Here is an 18890-nt window from a genome sequence, read left to right as displayed (position 1 = left end):
TAACATGTCACCCAGTGCAGTAATGCAGCTCAGTGTTGTGTTTTTAATAGCTTTTCTTCAGGTTTTGGATAAACAGGCAATACTTGCAGTACTAGTCCTTTCATTGAGAAAAAGAAGATCACCAGACTTTTAAGACTTCATGGTGTGCAAACACTTAGAGGAAAAAATACCAATGACAAACTAGGATGCTGCATACAGTTTTCAGGACTCAGGCCCCAGTTTATAGAACTGCTGTCCTGTCTTCATATACCAACCAGTTACAGGTTTAATCAATCCTGCACAAAGACAATGCTTTGAGGGCACTGATAACCAAGCCCAGCTGGCCATGTAATTCAAATTACAAATGTGTTGTAGCATGCAATCAGTTTTAAATGTCAATGTGTAGCTGCTGCTTCAAACACAGAAGTACTGTGTGTGATGTATTCAGACATTTTGCAACAGAGGTTTGGTGAAAACCGCTGTTACCAAGGGTTTAACAGCATGTAACCCATTTACCACTGCCACATTTACATCACCAGCTGTGTTGCATATGTTGTTGGCAAAGCGCCCAACCTAAAGAATGACGGAAGAGGAAAACAAGACATTCAAGTCCACTGGGAGTTCAGGCCAGTGTCTAGATTAGAGGGAGATCCTCTTAAAGGCATCGTGCAGACAGGATATTTTGACTTGTTCCCTCCTCCCTAGAACATCTCCTCTGAGACCACTGATTTAGCTGGCAGCAGGCAAGCTGGGATCCGCTTTGTCCACACACACACACACACACGCTGAAGACAAACCCCAGTGTGAATACATCCATGCCACTGCACAAAGGAGTAATAGCTTATACTCAGTGTGTGAGCCGGAGAGAGCTAGAGAGAGAGGGAGAAAGAGAGGTTTACATATGTTTGTCTCATATGAGAATCTATTAGTGCTAACAACCAGCTTTAATCTATGGGATGTCTGTACAGCCACACACACATGCATGTAGACACAAGAGCTCAATGGATATACAGTACGACAGTGGTCGGAGTTTCCCTAGTAACAGCATCTACTTTCACGCTGTTGCTGATAGATACAAAGATTCAGACCTTCATAAATATAAATGCATACAGCATGTGGCCAAAATATATATAAATATATGTGCAGCCTGACAAAACCTTGGTAGTTAGGTCTCACAATTTCACCCATTCTCACAAACATATAGTACACACACACACACACACACACACACACACAGAGAGACACACACTGTCATGTCAGATGCAGAAGCCTCTCTTCAAGCTAACAGCATGATGTGTATTATCTGCCCGGAGAGCACACACACACACACACTAGTAAATCTTTCTCCGGGGCCTATTAGTCACAGACCACAAACACACATACAAACTCTTAACACTGGCTGCCCCACTACCCTGATTCTTCAAACTCACAGGGGAGATGTCTGACGCACACACACACATACACACCTGGGGCAACCTCATTTTAACATGGAGCCTGTTAAAAATGTACCGAATGGACACAACAGTCATGAGTGGGTAAAACACAAGAAAGCAGAGAGATAAAACAACAGTAAAATGATTTTTTTCATCTTGATATTTGTTAGCGAGAATGACAATGCTGGTGAATTAAAACGCCAATTTTAAATAGGAAACATCTGTTTGAAACATGAGTTTCAGTTTTCCCAATTTTAAAGTAAAAGTAGCTATCGAAGCAGAATTAGGTGGCATTTGACTGTGTGGACATGAAAATTATGGAAATGGAAAAGAAATACCAGCCAAGAGAAGCTGAAGAGAATTAAAAGACATGGAGTTAACAAGAGGAGTGTGTCAATATATTTGCAGAAAAGACAACAGAATAAAGCATTTAGGTCAATAGCTGGAGAAAAAATTCTTAAAGGAACATTTACAATATTCAAAGGCTTATTATTCTATATTTTGAAACAAACCTTGTCTGAGGGCTGAACTTGCAACATCTGCAAACTCAAACACACAACAGAAATGACAGAAGATGTGGGTCTGTCTGAGCTTATCAGGGCAATAAACATATCCAACACCAAACAAAACCAGGCCCACCAGAGACAAGCACACATGGGAAACACTGCACATGTGTGCTGGTTTTTCTGCATCCTCTCTCTCTCCCCCTCGCTCTCTCTCTCTCTCTCTCTCACACACACACACACACCCGCACAGCCAGACACACACAGTCACATATAAAGTCTTTGTCTGCCATTTCTCCGCAATTGGATTTAGCCACATCAACTGCAGTTTTGCTATTTATGTTCAAATTAAGGCTAAAATCACTAATACATAGAGGTGGGGATTGAACCAGACACGATCTATAGTGGTAAACTGATACTTTGAAACCTCTTCAGCTTATGAATACAATCATAAATAAATCACAGGTGTAGCAGACTGCCAGGCAGAACAAAGACACACATTACTGCAGAACCTCTCCATAGATCCACTCTCTGGTCCTTTCAGACTCAATTAAGCAAACCTAAGAAGACAAGTGAAGGTAGACTGGCGTCTTCAGACCACTGAGGTGATTGATCCCACCTTAACTGCTACTACACATCACATGAGAGGAGGAAGGCACTGCCTTGACTCTCATAGCACAAGAGTAAAACCATCAGTCCAAAGATAAAGCTGCTGCAGGTGCCATAACAACACAACACAGTTTCCTCATGATAAGTATTATATAGAGGACATCTTGTTCACAATACAGATGTAAAGTGTGACTGAAGAAGATAACTTAATTTTGGTAATTCTGCTGTGAAGTAGAAAAAACACACAATTGGGAGATTGAAATGCCTGTTAATGTGTAAATGCCAGTTGGATAAAACCTACGTATGGAAAAATAGCCAGTGGCCAAACACTGTATGTTCCCACTGAGTCTATACGGCTGCCTATACACTATAGCTCCGAGATCCCTTATGGATTTTTCATAAAGCCTTTATAGGTTTGATGCAGATGACCATTTTACTGCCTCCAAATACTGTGTAGATATATATGAAGCCTATTTGGCTTGACGAAGGTCAGGAGGCACTGGAACATCAATAATTCATACATTCGTCTTTGTGTTTGTGTGTGGGAGAGAGTGAGAGTAAGTGGGAGATCATGTGTTTGTGTGTTCATATAATTACGTGTGACCAAACAACACCTGCTTAGACCAAGTGACTGTTTTCATATTCCAACCTCCATTTATTTGAATCAAAAAAAGAGATATCATGGTTAAATCCACTAAACTTAAATACAAAAATAAGGGACTCAAATTGAAATCAATATATGAATACAATTTACACATACATCCAGTGCTGTGGAGCAGGATGACAGCATTGTGAAAATGACAATACTTTTGTTATGGCAAAAGGGGAGCTTGAACAAGCCAAATGCTTTGTTTAGGCAACTGCGTAGCCATCTGGGACTGTCAGATGTCTATGAATCAGTGGCTTGGATCTGTGTTATGGTCAGTCCCGGTCTTAAAGCTAACAGTAAAAAAATATAAGGGAGACTTTTCGAGAGCCATCCCAGATCCTATCTTTCATCTACACCCCCATCTATCTCTCCCTCTCCCGGTCTCACCGTCTGGTCTGCCGCAGCAGGCGCCCTATGCCGAGAAGGGGCCAGTTCCATTATCCCGAGAAATTAAACAGAAAACCAAACCGAGCCGTGTGCGCTATGTGCCATTTGTAAAGGTGATTTCACTGTTCGGGGCAATGGGTTTAGTAGAAGTCGTGTGTCCCACACAGCACGAATCTAATCTGAAGGGGCGTTGTCTGTTTATATGGCCGCGCTCTCTCAGTTTTCAACACTCTGCAATTTGATGGAAATTCCTCAGAGCGCCTTTGGTCCAGACGCGGCTCGGGGTCCATCCGGAACACACACACAGTCCAAAGCCAACAGGTCCTTGCATGTCTGTGCGTCCGTGTGCTTGTGTGCATGTGTGCTGAGTACGTTTATGTGTGCGCAAAACTGTGCGTCCGTGCGCGTTTGGCGAGGAAAGGCAAGGGGTGGGGGGTGGGGGGGAGAGAAAGGGGGAGGAGGAGCGGATATCAAACGGAATCCCTGATCACTCCTTGCCCCCGTTAACCAAAGACAGCTCTTTGAGAATTCCACTGGCGTCCACTCGCCTTCTCTCCCGGATCATGTCCTCTAGGCTGCGAAAGACCAGAGTGTGCACCCCGCTGCCGGACAGATGCACTTTGAGGAAATACTGCTGCTCCGCTGAGTGCGCCTCTCCCCCTGCTTTGAACTCCCGTTTCCCAAAGCGGCACCAGGCTGCGAAACTTTCCGAGTTGGTCCAGCATATCTCCTCGCTGCTCAGGCCCAGATGTCCCACTGCGTTCTGCATCACAAGGTCAGGAGGAAGCGGTCGGTACCGGTACCGATTGTTGACTATCCTCCCGTGGCGGCCGTTGCTGATCTCAAGCAGGCTGTCCTTGCGGATCTCGCCCTTGTGCAGATGTATGACCTGGTCGTCCTGCTCGTAGATAGCCCAGTGGGGGGCTTGCGCGGTCGCCACCAGCTCCAGCAGGTCCCCCGGTTTGCACATAGTCAGCAAAGTTTTGACCGAGTACACATTCAAGTCTTCGTTTTCTCGTAGCTTGGAGAAGATGCATTCCTGGGAGCAGAAGGCTGAGTACTCCACCTCGCTGACCGAGAAGGGTCCCTCCTCGGCAGGGCTGTGGTCTTTGGTGAAGCCGCAGTCGGACGGAGTGCGGTCATCCACCTCCTCCTCTTCGTCAGAGAAGAAGTAGGCGACGCCGACCCGAAGCTCGTCCTTCTCCAGCCCGGACGGATCCCCCGTGGGCAGTTCGCTGTAGCTGAGGTGGGTGATCCGATCCAGTTGATTTCCCATCAATGACCTGGCAAGGAAGAGGCATGGACTGCGGTGTCTGAGAGGGATATGACGAGAGAGATGGAGAGATAGATGGAGAGACAAGTGTCAATAGCGTGAAGTACACCTTTTTATAGAACAAGATTCATTATGCACAAACGCTTCTAAACCCCTTTGCTCAATAGATGAGAGAGTAGGCTAAGAAGACACTCAACACTTCCAAGAAGTGGCGAGCGAGAGCTCTCTCGTGTTATTGAGCCGAAAGAGTACACTAACATAATCAATGATCCACTGCCCCTTGCTCCCTTCACACCATTAGTCAATCATTAATCCCGATGGAATGGAAAAGAGTCCACGGTTCCCATGCAGAGGAAACAAGGAAAGAAATAGAGAGAGAAAAGTGGTCTGAGGCTTGCAGAAGTTAAAGAGTGAGAAAAGAGAAAGTACCGTCAATAAAAGCAAGTCTTGTGTCTTTACGCACGGCGTAAAATGAAAAGAAACTGGAGAGAAAGGATACCTGTGCGCTCCCCGGGCAAATGTTTAAATATCCTTATGGTCCATTAGTACAGAGGGCTGTCGGTCCTCTGCTCCCTTTCTTTCTCTTCTCCTTTCCTCTTTCTTCTTACACGTACCTGTCTCTGTTTGCACCGGGAATTCCGGCTGTAGTGCGTGCTTGTACTTCGTTTCCCTCAGCACCAGCTCCATTTAAGTACCAAGGAGAGCTCCGCCTCGGCCGACACGCCCCGCCTTCGGTCAGTCTTATTGGAGCATAGTCAAGGGTCGATTACCACGGGTCCAATGGGAACCATGGAGCAACATGCCAGTCAATCAGAGGATCCAACCAGGTGCGCACAGGGCAGCTGGCGGCGATAGGCGGCTGTTACCGTGGCATGGTTTTTGTTGTGAGAGAGAGCTGTGGAATTCTCAACATGATCAGCGGAGTCTGTGAACGCACACTCCGGACAACAGTCGGCAGCGATAACAGCCTGCATTTCTCAAGACGAGCATATGAGAAAAGCTTGAGTTTTTTTTTGTTTTTGTTTTTATTGCGCTCTCATGTGCAATAAACTGTCTACTATCTCAAAAAATGTTCCAGACTGCACTCTTATCGCATGCGCACTATTGCTGTAGGATATGACAAATGTGTTTCCGCCAACATGAGTCGCCTCTGTCCTACAGTTCCCACGTGTAGCTTGCAAATTATTTCCACATGCTTCACTAGCTATACATCTACATGTTCCCCCATGTCTGTCAGTGTGTGTGTGTGTGTGTGTGTGTGTGTATGTGCCTGGTATAGAGGGAGGGGCTGGAGGCAGGTGTGTGTTTGTGTGCAAGGTAACAACAAAACAAAAGAGTCTACTGGGAGATTAATGCATATTCTATATTTTACTCTGTACTGATGTTGTGTCTGAGAACAAAATATGACTGAAATGAAATCCAAATCAAATTTCAGCCCTGTGACTCACTTTTTCATGCATAATGTATACTTGCATATTGTGCTTGAAAGATAAACGTGAGTACACTAATGTCATCCACACTCCGCAGTCGTGCCTTTCCTTTCATCACTACTGCCTCGAGCAGATAGCCATCTTACCGTTTATATCAGATCCCGCTCTTCAGAGAGAATGTTTTCTCTGTCTACCTCCACATCAGAAATCTGTTCATCTTATTTCTTTTCCCTTTTTTTTGGTGGCAGCATCCAGAGAACTCCTCAGAGTATCTCTCCCAGATGGTTGGAGATTGCGGCTCTCCAGCTGCTGACATAGAACGGTCTCTGTTCTTTGTTTCCACTGGTGACAGGCTGAGCGCAAGGTGTTTTTTTTTTTTTCAGTAGGTGAGATATGGTTGTGCAGGTTTACGCACTCCCCCACACACCCATAAACACAAACAGTCGTCCATGCAGCTGTGTGATGTCCCTCTATGTATTTATACTTCATTATAAGAGCAGGACTGCATGTATCTGATACTTTCAGAGTGGATTTGTTGCTTACCTTTGTGTGTCTATCAATGTACTTCAGATAGGCAGAGAAAAATAGATATAAGATATATATAAGATAGATTTTTTTTTTTACTCCATGTACAGTCACACCCCCCCCCCCCACACACACACACACATACACACACACAGATAAGGTGTCATTTACACTGTCTGCAGTGTCTTTGGTTTCAGCTCCTACGGGCATGTGGTCCTGCCACCTATAATCTACAATGAGCAGAAATGAGTTTCCTTTGTAGGCACCGCCTTTCCCTGGACACACACATATACTGTATTTGCTCTCTCTCTTTTATTCTCTACCTTTTCTCCCATCTCTGTCTCTCTCTCTCTCTCTCTCTCTCTCTCTCTCTCTCTATCTCTCTTACTCTCTCTCTTTTACACACACACACACAGCTAATCATATATGCAGCTGGTGTAATAATAAGGCAGGGAGCAGACAGTACTGGAATAACTACTGAGACAGGGTGATATTTCACAACCCCAATAATTGGATATGTCTCTATTCCCTAATTACTAACTAAATCATATACACTGCAGCGCCATACCATGCAGATAAAGCAGTAAGATGCGCATGCGCGCACACGTACACACACACCCACTTAGCTGTCAAATTTATGCACAAATACATTCAGACATCAATGTGTCTGTCCATCTGACGGACTCACATGTAAGCATACACAACAAATACCTTATGTGCAACATATGTAAGCACTCTTTTTCTCTCACTCACTCGGCTGCTGACCATACTTTGTTGGACTGTGAAACAGAGCCAGCTTTGTTATACATGCATCATAAAGGGAGTGTCTTTTGAGAAGAAAAGGCACTACATCAAGTCACAAACCCTTGAGGCACAGGAGGTGTTAGAGGATAGAGTGTAGTATGAAAAGAAAGAGTGAGGACAGATTTTCTGCTGTGTGCATGTACCTATTGTTGTATTGAAGCTGAAGTCAGCACTCAGAAAAGGACAGCATGTCATGTCAACATTTTACAAACCTGTATCACCTGTACATCACTCAAATTGGTGGTATTCCAGCAATCGCAAATCTCCAAATCATTCTCTTGGTTTCTTGTGTTTATAAAAACAAGGTAGTGGAAAATACCATGTAAACTTTTTGTGATATTTTACTGATCCCTGTGGGGAAAAATAATCTTTTTGCTAGAGCCTTTCGAGCAAGGTCAGAGAGCAGGTTTAGCTACAGAGCAGTGTCAGGTTAAAAAAGGAGCAGCATTATCAGTGGTGTACAGAAGGTATATAAAATGGGGTGACCGATATTTGGTAGGTTTTATCCCAGAGGTGTGGTTCACGTGTTATTGGAGCAGAGTGATGGTGCACCTTCAGCCATAACCAGCCAGGTCTCCTGCAATGTATTCCTGCTCTTCAGAAACAGTGCACTCTGTGTTCTCGCTCTGACAATTTCGTGATGGAGTGAAATGCCTGGAGAAGGTCCACTGCAAAATCTTCTCCCAGGAGGAAACTGAACGTCATTTTGTTGGAATGAATATGTGACACCTTAAATTAAATGAATGTGTTTGTTGTGTTCATGTGTTTTTCTGGTTGCAGGAGAGCTGTTGTCCAGAGTAAGAAACAATTCTGTGATATACAAGGTGCGGAGCCAATCAGAAGAAGCAGCAGAAGAGGTTGCAGCAGCATCAACAATTACACTACAATTACCTCCTCTGACTATGTGTCATGGTACACATAATCACTTATGTAAATGCTAGATGACGATAACTTACACCAGTGCCATATATGTATGTAGCTTAGTAGCTTAAATGAATGTTGTTTATTTTTTCCCAGTGCATATTGGAATTAAACTTGCCAACATACGTATAGCAGTGACAGAACCCCGGAGTTTAGTTTCAAAGGTTTTCAGTTGTAATTAAGAAAACAAAATACTGCAGGAAAGCAATGCTAATTGTTCTAGTTTTGGGGCATGAATATTAAATTAAAAAATCAGATACCACTTGTGTTGGAAAACAATGTATAAAAGCAATTATACCCTCTAGCATGTAACTGTGATTGTAGGTGCTTAGTTGCTGCAGATGGTAGTCATCATCAACATCATCATCGTATCTATAATCACAGTGAAGACTTTCCTTTGGGGTGTTATTTCTTGAACTGAGCATAGTCTTTAACAGAGTAGGGAAGTGGAGCAATGAAGCTCAGTGTCTGCTTGGTTAAACCGTATAATAAGGAACCAGGGTGTAAAAATCTGCACTGGCATAAATCCAGTAAGTGAAAATTCATTTTTTTTTTGTTAATGTAACCACAGTATTGATGTTTTGCTAACAATGTCTTTTTCTCTCTTTTTCAGGAACACCTTACTTACACATATTTACACCTGGGTATGTCTTACTGAAGAGCATGTTATGTTTGGTGGCTTGCTCAGTGGCTCCTCAGCAGGGTAGCTGTAGGCCTGGGCCCATGGCTGAAGAATAGCTGACTAGTCGATAAACCCCTTCTGCAACCCATGACTGCCAAGCAGTGCACCAAGCTTTCAGTTTCTCTGGACAGTGCATGGGTCTTTCAGAGCCACTTTCTACTGCTGTACTCCAAAAAGAGAATGGGTATCTCCACTGAGCCTTTTCAAAACTAGAAAGATAAGCAAAATGTAAGGAATGGATTAAACAGCACTTGTGTGGCAGAATGTAAGCAAAAAAGCTAGCATGCTAACTATCTTACTTCCCAGTAACCTGGTGTTATTCCAAAGAAAAGTGGCATGTTATCAGCAAACAGCATCCTGTTGTGAGTTAGCAGGTTATGTTATAAAAATGATCCTTTGGGACCAGAATATCTACTTTGTGGGAGCAAAGATGCTTGGGGTAACAGTAGCATCTCTGTCCTGCTCTTCATTTGGTCCAGACAAATATGAATCAGTGTTATATTTGCTAAACTCAACATTATTCCTTATCCTCTCTTGTTGTAGACAAACATATGCATCCATTCAAGGGTACTATTAGACTAATTTAATTTTTTTTATTTTATGTATTGCAATACAAGAACAGTGTTGCTCTTGTATTTCCATGTCTACATTGATAATCACCTGGTAAAGGTGCCTTTTCTAAAGTCTTCTAAATACAAAATTTTAATGTATTAAAAATCATAATACAAGGAACAATTAGTGGTGGTCTAATGCATTAGCAAAATACATAATTTTAGCTGAAAAAAGAAAAGGATAATTATAGTCATTGGCTAGAAACGAGCAGCCTGATTTTGTTTATTTTTGTGCTAAACCAAATAGCCATTGTTTTAAAATTATTACAAATTTCTGCCCATGTTATCACTGTGAACTGCATATGTACAATGCTAGAATGGAAAGTCTGACAGGCAGCAGCAGTAGCTAAGAGGGGCAGGGCTTAGCAAACGGCCAGTTCATCTGTTTCCTTCACGTCACACTGGACACTCACTTTGTGTGATTCAGATAGACTTGTTTTGTATCTAACTGCACTGCTGTTACAGCAATATGCTTACTGTCTGTGTCAGCACTCTTCATTTAGATTTTCATAAGATATTGAACTTGGGCCCAAACTATGACATAAATAACCAGACAAATGGCAAATTTCTTCCTGGAAATCAATTAAACTGTCCCAGCATATTAAGGAGGAGGGAGACATTTTGAGATGGTTGATGTTGTTGCAAGTGATAAAGGCAAAGGTTTAGCTCTTGAGTTGGAGAGGGTATAAACAAACCAAACATGCTTGCCTAAAGTTGCTGATTTGGAACTGTATAGCTTTAATACTGGCTTTTACTGGCTTAAAGATCCTGGTTCATATCCAGACAGTCACATATGGCATCAAGCTGTCCCAAGACATCTTGCAATTCAAAAGGGGAAGCAATTGGAATAGTCTGGTCACGAAACACTCCTTTTGCCAATGTGAAGGATTGAATTGGCAAATGTGTTTCTGTATAACACCAGTTCCAAAAGTCTCCCTCCACGCTTCTCCAAATACAGCCGGTCCTCCCATTGTAACACACGACAGCTTCATCTCATGTGCTCCGTTTGTCTCCGCACACACACAAAAAAACGGTCCACCCAAAAGAAGAAACAATTATTTTAAATTTGAGTTAAAAAGTTAAATTTAAAGTTAAGACATCTGTTCAGAATAGTTTGTTTTAAGGTGTTTTATCTGTTAACCTGAGTAAATTTTCAGTTCTTTGTCTTATCCAAAGCATTCAGTAATTCACAAAATAAATTACTTTACTTCAGTGTATATATATATATATATATATCCATCCATTTTCTATACCGCTTATCCGTCAGGGTCGCGGGGGAGCTGGAGCCTATCCCAGCTGACTACGGGCGAGAGGCGGGATACACCCTGGACTGGTCGCCAGTCAATCGCAGGGCCAACACACAAAGACAGACAACCACACACTCTCACACTCACACCTAGGGGCAATTTAGAGTAGCCAATTAACCTAATGTGCATGTTTTTGGTATTGTGGGAGGAAGCCGGAGTACCCGGAGAAAACCCACGCAGGCACAGGGAGAACATGCAAACTCCACATAGAAGGGCCCAGACCGGGATTCGAACCTGGAACCCTCTTGCTATGAGGCGACAGTGCTAACCACTGCACCACCGTGCCGCCCCATATATATATATATATATGGACAAAATTTGTATGTGGGTGTGTGTATGTGGGTGTGTGTCATGTGTTTTGTTCCAACACCCATCTGTCTCCTGTTGAAAGGCAGGTCTTCCGTCAGGTCTTATCAGCTCTCCTCAGACTGTGGACTGTGACTCACTCAGGAAGCCCTCATCTGACACATCTAAAGCCCGTCGATGTGGCCGTGAATGTTAACTTCTGCAGATTCAACTCTTCTCCATCTTCAACTCTTCTTCACTCCTTAAAGACTTTCACAGACCTGTGTGTGTGTGTGTGTTTGTGTGTGTGTGTGCAGGAAAAGATGGACAAGCTGAATTCTGTCATGCTGTACTGTACTGACAGAACAGAATAAGAGCTCAGTGTGATCCTGTGGTTAACAAAATCATAGTGTGAACATACAATATGCTGAGCTGACACAAGTTACTCTGATATTAACCAGGTAAGAGTTTGCTCATTAAACATGTTTTATTAATTGCTTTCAGTGTAACCTTTAATCTTTTTTAAAATTTCCTTCCCATCTTAAATGTTTTTAATACCATACTCTGCTGGTCAATAGAAACTATGGATATGTCAAACTATTTCAAAATATGAAAAAGGTAGGATTATTTGGGAACATTGATAATGCACCAGTAGCCAATCCCAGAAACTAAACGGTTACAGTGAGATTATGTATGTGGTGCTGAGCAGCTGCCACTGTGGTCACAAGTAAAAACCAAGTAAAAACTAAACATTTGATCATGTGACAACACCAGGGTTAAGGTTTGGTTAAGTTCAGGCACAGTCTGCAAACCCTGATGTAGTTAAAGCTAATGGAATTATAATGTATGCTAATATTTACTACCATAAACTCCTGAGCAGACAAATTAAGGCTGTACCAGCAATCTCAGAGTGAGTTCTCTGAATACACCTTTCATTTTTCAGATTGAGTTGCTTTCAAAAGTGATATATTGTTGTTTGGAGAACAGGCGGCATGCCAGGTTAGCTAAACAGTTCACATGCTTTTGTTTGCTGTAGAAAAAGAAAGATAAAATATATGGAAGACTGTCTCAAAAGAAAGTGACAGCTCAACAGCCGCAACAACTTTAAAGACATTATGAATAAACAATTTAAAAAGGCCTTACAGTGAGGCAGTGCATTGTTTCTATGAAGTCCAAGCTGAAACAGATACATAGAAAAATAACAGAAAAGACAACAAAGGTTGTCACATCACAGCTGATAATGTATGCATGTTCAAAATGAAGGATGAAAGGAACTGAATATGAGCTCCTTGAAGCAATCGTCAAGCGCAACAGAAATATGAATTTGTTTTATATTGTGACATATCATATGGACTTGACAAACACAAATGTAAAATATTTTGCTACAGTGCCAACAATAGGCTTGCTCACTTCCCTTCTTTCTTCTCTTTCATTCTTTCATCTTGCACTTGTTCTTCATTCCTTCTCCCTCTTTCCCCTCTTTCCCTTTATCTTGCCCTGGTTGTTGTAGTCCATTGGTATGCAGGGTGATGTTGGCTGGTGTTTGCAGGGGAAGGATAAAGCAGTAATCAGTGCCAATGAAGCAGCTCTTGTCCCAGAGCACAAATGTGCCAACATCAGCAACACCACCAGACCATGTGTGTCAGTGTGTGTGTGCGTGTGTGTGTGCGTGTGTGTGTGTGTGATAGAGAGAGAGAAAGAAATGGATAAAGGGAGTAATATCTAAGAGGTCAGACAGAGGTCATTGTCTTGGACACAAATGTTACATGACTGCTCTTCCTCTTGTGCACAGTGCAATATGATCCCAGCTATCAAAATGCAGCGGTCAGCTTTCCTATTTATTTACGGTCCCGTCTGTTGACTGCACTGAATCGAGCAGGAGGAAGAATTTTTCTTTCCAGAGACACATGTTACACTCACTAGACATAAATTTCAGACTTGCACAACCTTTCATGGTCTTGATGCAGTTGCTGTTGTGCAATTTACTTTGTTATGACTGTTAGGAAAAATGGAACCAGATGCATTTACTGATTTTTGTTTGCTTATCACTGGAGAGGCAAAGATTTTAATGAGCAGTACAATACAGATTGTTGTGTGTGAGTCGCATAACAAAATGTGATAAAGAAAAATCTCTTTCGCATTCATCCTAACACATGTTATCCATTTTTCAGTGACAGATATTTGAAGGACAACACTGAACATCTAGTGCCAAAGTGCCAGCAAGCCCAGCACTAAACTATCAAATGCCCCAGTAGACCTGCTAACTGCTCCGTGCATGACTGGGATGAGCAGCATCCAGCAAGAAGCAGCCACATGTTGACATGTGTAAGTAACCTCACCCAAATAAATAATGGTTAAAATAATGAATGTTCAGTGGTCTCAACTGTGATTATCCTCCTCTGCTGTTTTAACCAAAGCACAGCCATCATCCTGTTATCTCAGCACATTAATTGTGTTTTTTTTTCTCATTGCTGTTACCTCTGTCAATAAAGTTGTTTGATTTAAACTGTTGACTTAAGATCTGACAGAGAGAAAAGTGTTGGCTGAGAGGACTGTTTCAGATGGTGGATGATAGATACATTCATGGTGTGTGAAGCTCAAACACAACATATCGTTTCACTCTTTATGCTCATGTTCCATCCTCTGCTCTGTTTTCTGCCTTGTTAATTAAAGCTGAGGGGTCATGTTCAGGTCTGTATGTCTCTTAGAAACAGTGCTTATATGGAACCGATTTGGAACAGCAAACATGTTCATGGGAAATGTAATGGCAAACAAATATGCTGTCTCTTAACATAATGAGGATATATTATAAGTTAACATGTGTAGCAAGTCACAAAAGTCGCAAAACATATCAGAAAAATATTTGCTTACGAAATATTTAATTTAGTTTTTTTTTTTTTTTTTTTTTCTGGAACATTTAAGGCAAAAAAATATTGCTTCCCTCACCTGAACCAAAGTGCTTTTGTTGTGCAAACATAACCAACTTACAATGTGGTAGTTTATCATAGAAAACAATCAGAAAAGTTATACTTTATATAATCTGATCCAGTGATTCAATGAAATATGATTGAGTTTGCTGTGGTACCGTGAAGAACAAGGTAGAATCAACTTAATATTCTTATTTTAGTTTCAGTGTGACAAAAGCATGAACTAATGTCTACATCACATATGGGAAGTGCCTGATGGCATTTTATTTCTGACCACTCGTACATGTTACTGTGGCATTCAGTGTGTATTTGTTTGATATTTCTCTCGAGCTTGACAGTTTCATTTACCCCCCCTCACAGTTTCTTAAATTTTTTCACCGATGGTAAAATCTCACCAACTGCTTAAAATCTGAAAAATACACAGCAGCAAAACAATCACAGAATAAGGTCGCATTTATTGCATGATGACACAAAAGAAGAACCAGTTTTAAACTGAATGAGTTTCTGTGTAAATGTAACCAATTTTAAAGGAATTATAAGCAACATGTAAAAGCAGAACATGCTTCGTTTTGTGGTTTAGCTGTAAGAAATAAGCGCACAGGAACAATATCTGTCACAGGAAAAACCTCTGAATAACTATCAGAAAACTTCAATCATGGATTCAGATGAGATTTAATGCGTAAATGGCTCCAAAGGGTCAAAGGTTTGAGTCAGCAAGTCTTTCTGAGAGTAACGGAGGAATTAGCATTCATGAATGTAAATTACAAATTGGGCTTTTATTGTCAAAAGATGGATGATACCAGGGGCTCTCATTTTGTGATGGCTCGCAGGAAGGTTTTTGTGAAGTGGCGTTTTTACTGGATGCACACACAAGCTGTGTTCTCTCCATGTGATTGTTATTTACTGACTCGCCCTGAATTTGACAGTTAGGACAGGCACAGTGGGGGTGTGTCAGTTATTATCAGGCACCACAGTGCAATTTTGATGTCAAGCGTTTGTGTACTTTGTACTTCCCACCTGCTTGGACCACGCCTGAGGTGCACAGCACAGCACAGGGCCAGTGCCTTATACAATAAACCAGTGGTTTTATGCTATTATAATGTATTTATTATTATATTTATAAGAAATGTGAACATGACTCTATAAAAAGCATATAGCGTTCAAGCATACAATGACGTATGGATGACATATTAAACTGATATACAGGATATGATGTACAGCAAATAAAAAAACAACTTCTTTTATTTTATGGTATTTGTGTTGTGCTGTGAATTATTGACATCATCTTGTATTGGCATCTTGAATGGCTTGTGGTTATCCCAATGTCACGGTCAACAGCCAGTAGCTCTTGCTGTGTTCTTTTCACTGAAATGTTTCCCACAATACCACAGTTCTCCTTAGACCACTGCAGCAGGGTAAGCAAAAGCGTTATCTCCACCCAAGTTAATTTAATTTAAAGCGGCGCGTATTTACTTGTGTCGATTCTGCACCTCCTCACAAGGACATCGAATCCCCTTGGGAGAAGCCTTTGTGGCAGCCTTGCTGTAGACTGTTCTCATCAGGAAATGCAGAGTGCAGCAGAGTGATGATAAGATTGGTCATGACTGATGCCAGCCACCACCAAACTTACTGATAACACGTTTCCCAAAACTCCAACCCCTCACAAGCTGTGCTACAGTTTTATACCTCTGTGCTGAATCTACCAAGTCAGTTTCCACTGTTTGGTTCTTAAAAACACAGACAAACTCTATTTGTCTAACACTCTACTTTTGTTTCTTTTATCGCTGCTGCAGCTGTAATAATCAGCCATCCGAGTTATTTCAGACTGTGTGTACCCGTGTATTCACATATGTTTTCCTCCTTTTGACTATGACTGTATCGGTGTGTGTTTGTCTGAGTGTGTAGATTCAGCATGTGACTGCCTTCTGTGTGGCCCAGTCCCTTGTCTGTCATGCCGGCATAATCTGCTATCAAACAGCACTGCAGACCTTTGCCTCTTACATTGACTGTCTAGCCCTGATTAGTGTGTGTGTGTGTGTGTGTGTGTGTGTGTGTGTGTAAGGAGAAGTGGAAGACAATAAGCCATGATGTAGGGGGTTCAAATCAGGGGCAAGGTAGAGGATTCTTATTATGGACTGCAGGGCCTAGGGACTGTACATATGCATGTACATTCAGTGCACACATGTTCACGGTCACGCTTGTTTGCACACACAAGCACAAAAAGATGTATTAAAGGCAAAGTTCTATTGCAGAATTACCAATATGTTATTGTGGTAAATTTCCAGTAGTTCTGGTGTACCGTCTTCCCCAGAGCCCCCTAGTGGCTCAGTAATATGTTAGGAGCCACACGCTAATAAAAGTCCTCTTTCACAGCTACAGAGGAGGTGAATGTAGGAGCTTAATCTGTGTTGGCTGTTGGTACCTTCAGTCTTCATCACATCATATCATGTTCATATATTCAATTTTGTGCATCCAAGCACTGTTTCACTTGGGATGTTTATTTTCTCTCTTCATTTGCACTAACTGACTAGCTAATGACCTATGGTTGCCTCTTCATTTTGGGCTCTCTGGTTACTCAAACGTCAGCGTAATCGTGATGGCTGACCTTGAAATTTTGCATTCTGGGTTCACCAAAAGTGACCTCACTTTGAATGATGTGAAAATGAACTCTGCTGACATGCTCTCGTGAGTGCTCTTTTCTGCTGCAGCTTCCTTCACCTCCCCTTGTCCCTATGTGATAAATTTTTGATATTATTGCTATTGTTATTCATCATGCATGCGTTTGTTAAAGGTGATTATTTGCTTAGATCCTTTGAGAGCTCCCTCAAAGAACTGAGCCCCTAAAACATGTTTTAAATGTTTAGTTTCTTGGTACAAGTGTCTCCTACTGAACTGTGGTTTTCCCTCTCCTTTAATAGTAAAATCATGCTAATTGTCTGGTACTCAACCAATTCATTGTAGTGATATGCTTTCAGAGACTTAAGAAGAAGTTTGTGTTACATAATGTCCTACACGGAGCCACTGATTCAATTAGTGCAGCTGCTCTTTTGTTTTTTAGGGTTTTTGCTAATTAAAAAGTCAAAGAAGGAACTGGACAGTGACTCTCTTTAAAGGTTCCACTGACAGAAAGAGGAGAACATTTTCCTTTAATAAACAAATTTAAAACCTCAGGAACTGAACTAATTGTCTATGTCTGGATCATAAAATTATAGAATGTGTTTTGTGTCACTTCAAAAACAAGAGGACAATCCAGGCACTCCAAATATATTTGAAATTCCTGGATTGCCTTCTTGTTTTTGAAGTGATCCCTCCACAACTTTTACAGGAACACCTGAAATATGATTTTTTTTTCTACAATGCATTACATGTTAAAGAAAACACTGACATATCGATATGGCAAAGCAAATGTTACATATTCATACATCAAGAAGCAGGTTTGCAACAGCATTAACATTCATTTGGAGTCAGGTATCTCAGCACACCACAAAGTCCAAAATTCTCTCTCCATTTTGCTCTGTTTTACTTACTCAACAACTCCTGAAGGAAATATGTTGCTGCCTGTTTAATGTTTCAATATGCTGGCCAGCTTGTTGCTCACTTTGTCAGTCTGCTGTTTGGTGCTGGCTAGCTTATGGTCTTTTACAGCCACATATAATTTGCTGAAACAGATGCTGCTACTGCTGGAAAGAGCAGCGCTGATGGTGAAAGTTGTAGGCTTGAAAGAAAACTGAGCTGAAAGACACTAAAATGCTATATAGAGATCAAGTCAAGTAGAGGTCAAGTGCCAAATGCGTAAAGTATTTTGAGCCCTTGTTAACATTTAAATATTGATCATAGCAGCTTTCAAGTATTTAGATAAGTTAGTTAAGAAAAAAGTTTCCTGTTGTAGATATTTTTAAAAAAATCCTCTCAAGCAAAAATGTTGGGAATGTCAGGGTTTCTTTTTGTTGGAGAAAAATACAAGAAAGAAAACTTTGGATGAAAGTGTATAAAACAGCAAAGTGTATGTCCTATAACCTTCAATTTACAGGATTCATAAAAGACTGTTGGCCACACTGCACCTCACCACGAGTGAAGAGCGCTGTGAAATGTAGGTCAGAGAACCGACCCTCTCCCAGAGAACTGGAGGTAAAAATGGCTGCTTAGTTATTTGGAGGTCACACATTGAATGCCTAAATAGATTTCCATTCCAGACACAGGTAGTGTAGAAGCGTCCCGGTTCCCCCTCTCCCCTGGGCCTCACGTAGCCTGTTAAAATGCTGAAAGCAAAATAGAGATGCACGCGGACACATGCACACGCTTACATATGCATGCACAAGCATGAGAACATTTGCAAACACACACGCACACACACACACAACTCAGAGCATCCTCTGATTTCCCAAACCGTCCCCTAGCAGCATAGGTATCTGTGCATGTGGGACTTTATTATTTTTCCTCCAGATGAAGTCTTCTTCTCCTCCACTTTGTGCCCTTGACTCAAAAAATGTTCTCCTCTTTTTACCCTTCCTTCAGTCTTGTTCTCCATTACTCTCCTTATCCAACCTCTGAGTATAGCCCACTCC

General features: G+C 41.7%; 1 protein-coding gene across 1 annotated transcript; it reads right to left on the bottom strand.

The window, feature by feature from the left end:
• Nucleotides 1-1748: 1748 nt before the first annotated feature.
• Nucleotides 1749-5512, bottom strand: lratd1 (LRAT domain containing 1). Its single transcript, XM_046373980.1, has 2 exons — nt 5333-5512; nt 1749-4873 (listed from the first exon to the last, which is right to left on the bottom strand). Exon 2 carries the CDS (start codon nt 4834-4836, stop codon nt 4048-4050), a length of 789 nt encoding a protein of 262 aa, XP_046229936.1. The 5' UTR covers nt 4837-4873; nt 5333-5512; the 3' UTR covers nt 1749-4047.
• Nucleotides 5513-18890: the final 13378 nt, after the last annotated feature.

This window comes from Scatophagus argus, chromosome 19 (genome assembly GCF_020382885.2).
Source record: "Scatophagus argus isolate fScaArg1 chromosome 19, fScaArg1.pri, whole genome shotgun sequence".
Lineage (NCBI taxonomy): Eukaryota > Metazoa > Chordata > Actinopteri > Scatophagidae > Scatophagus > Scatophagus argus.
Note: the sequence above shows the minus strand (reverse complement) of the source record. Positions and strands in the feature narration are given on the sequence as shown.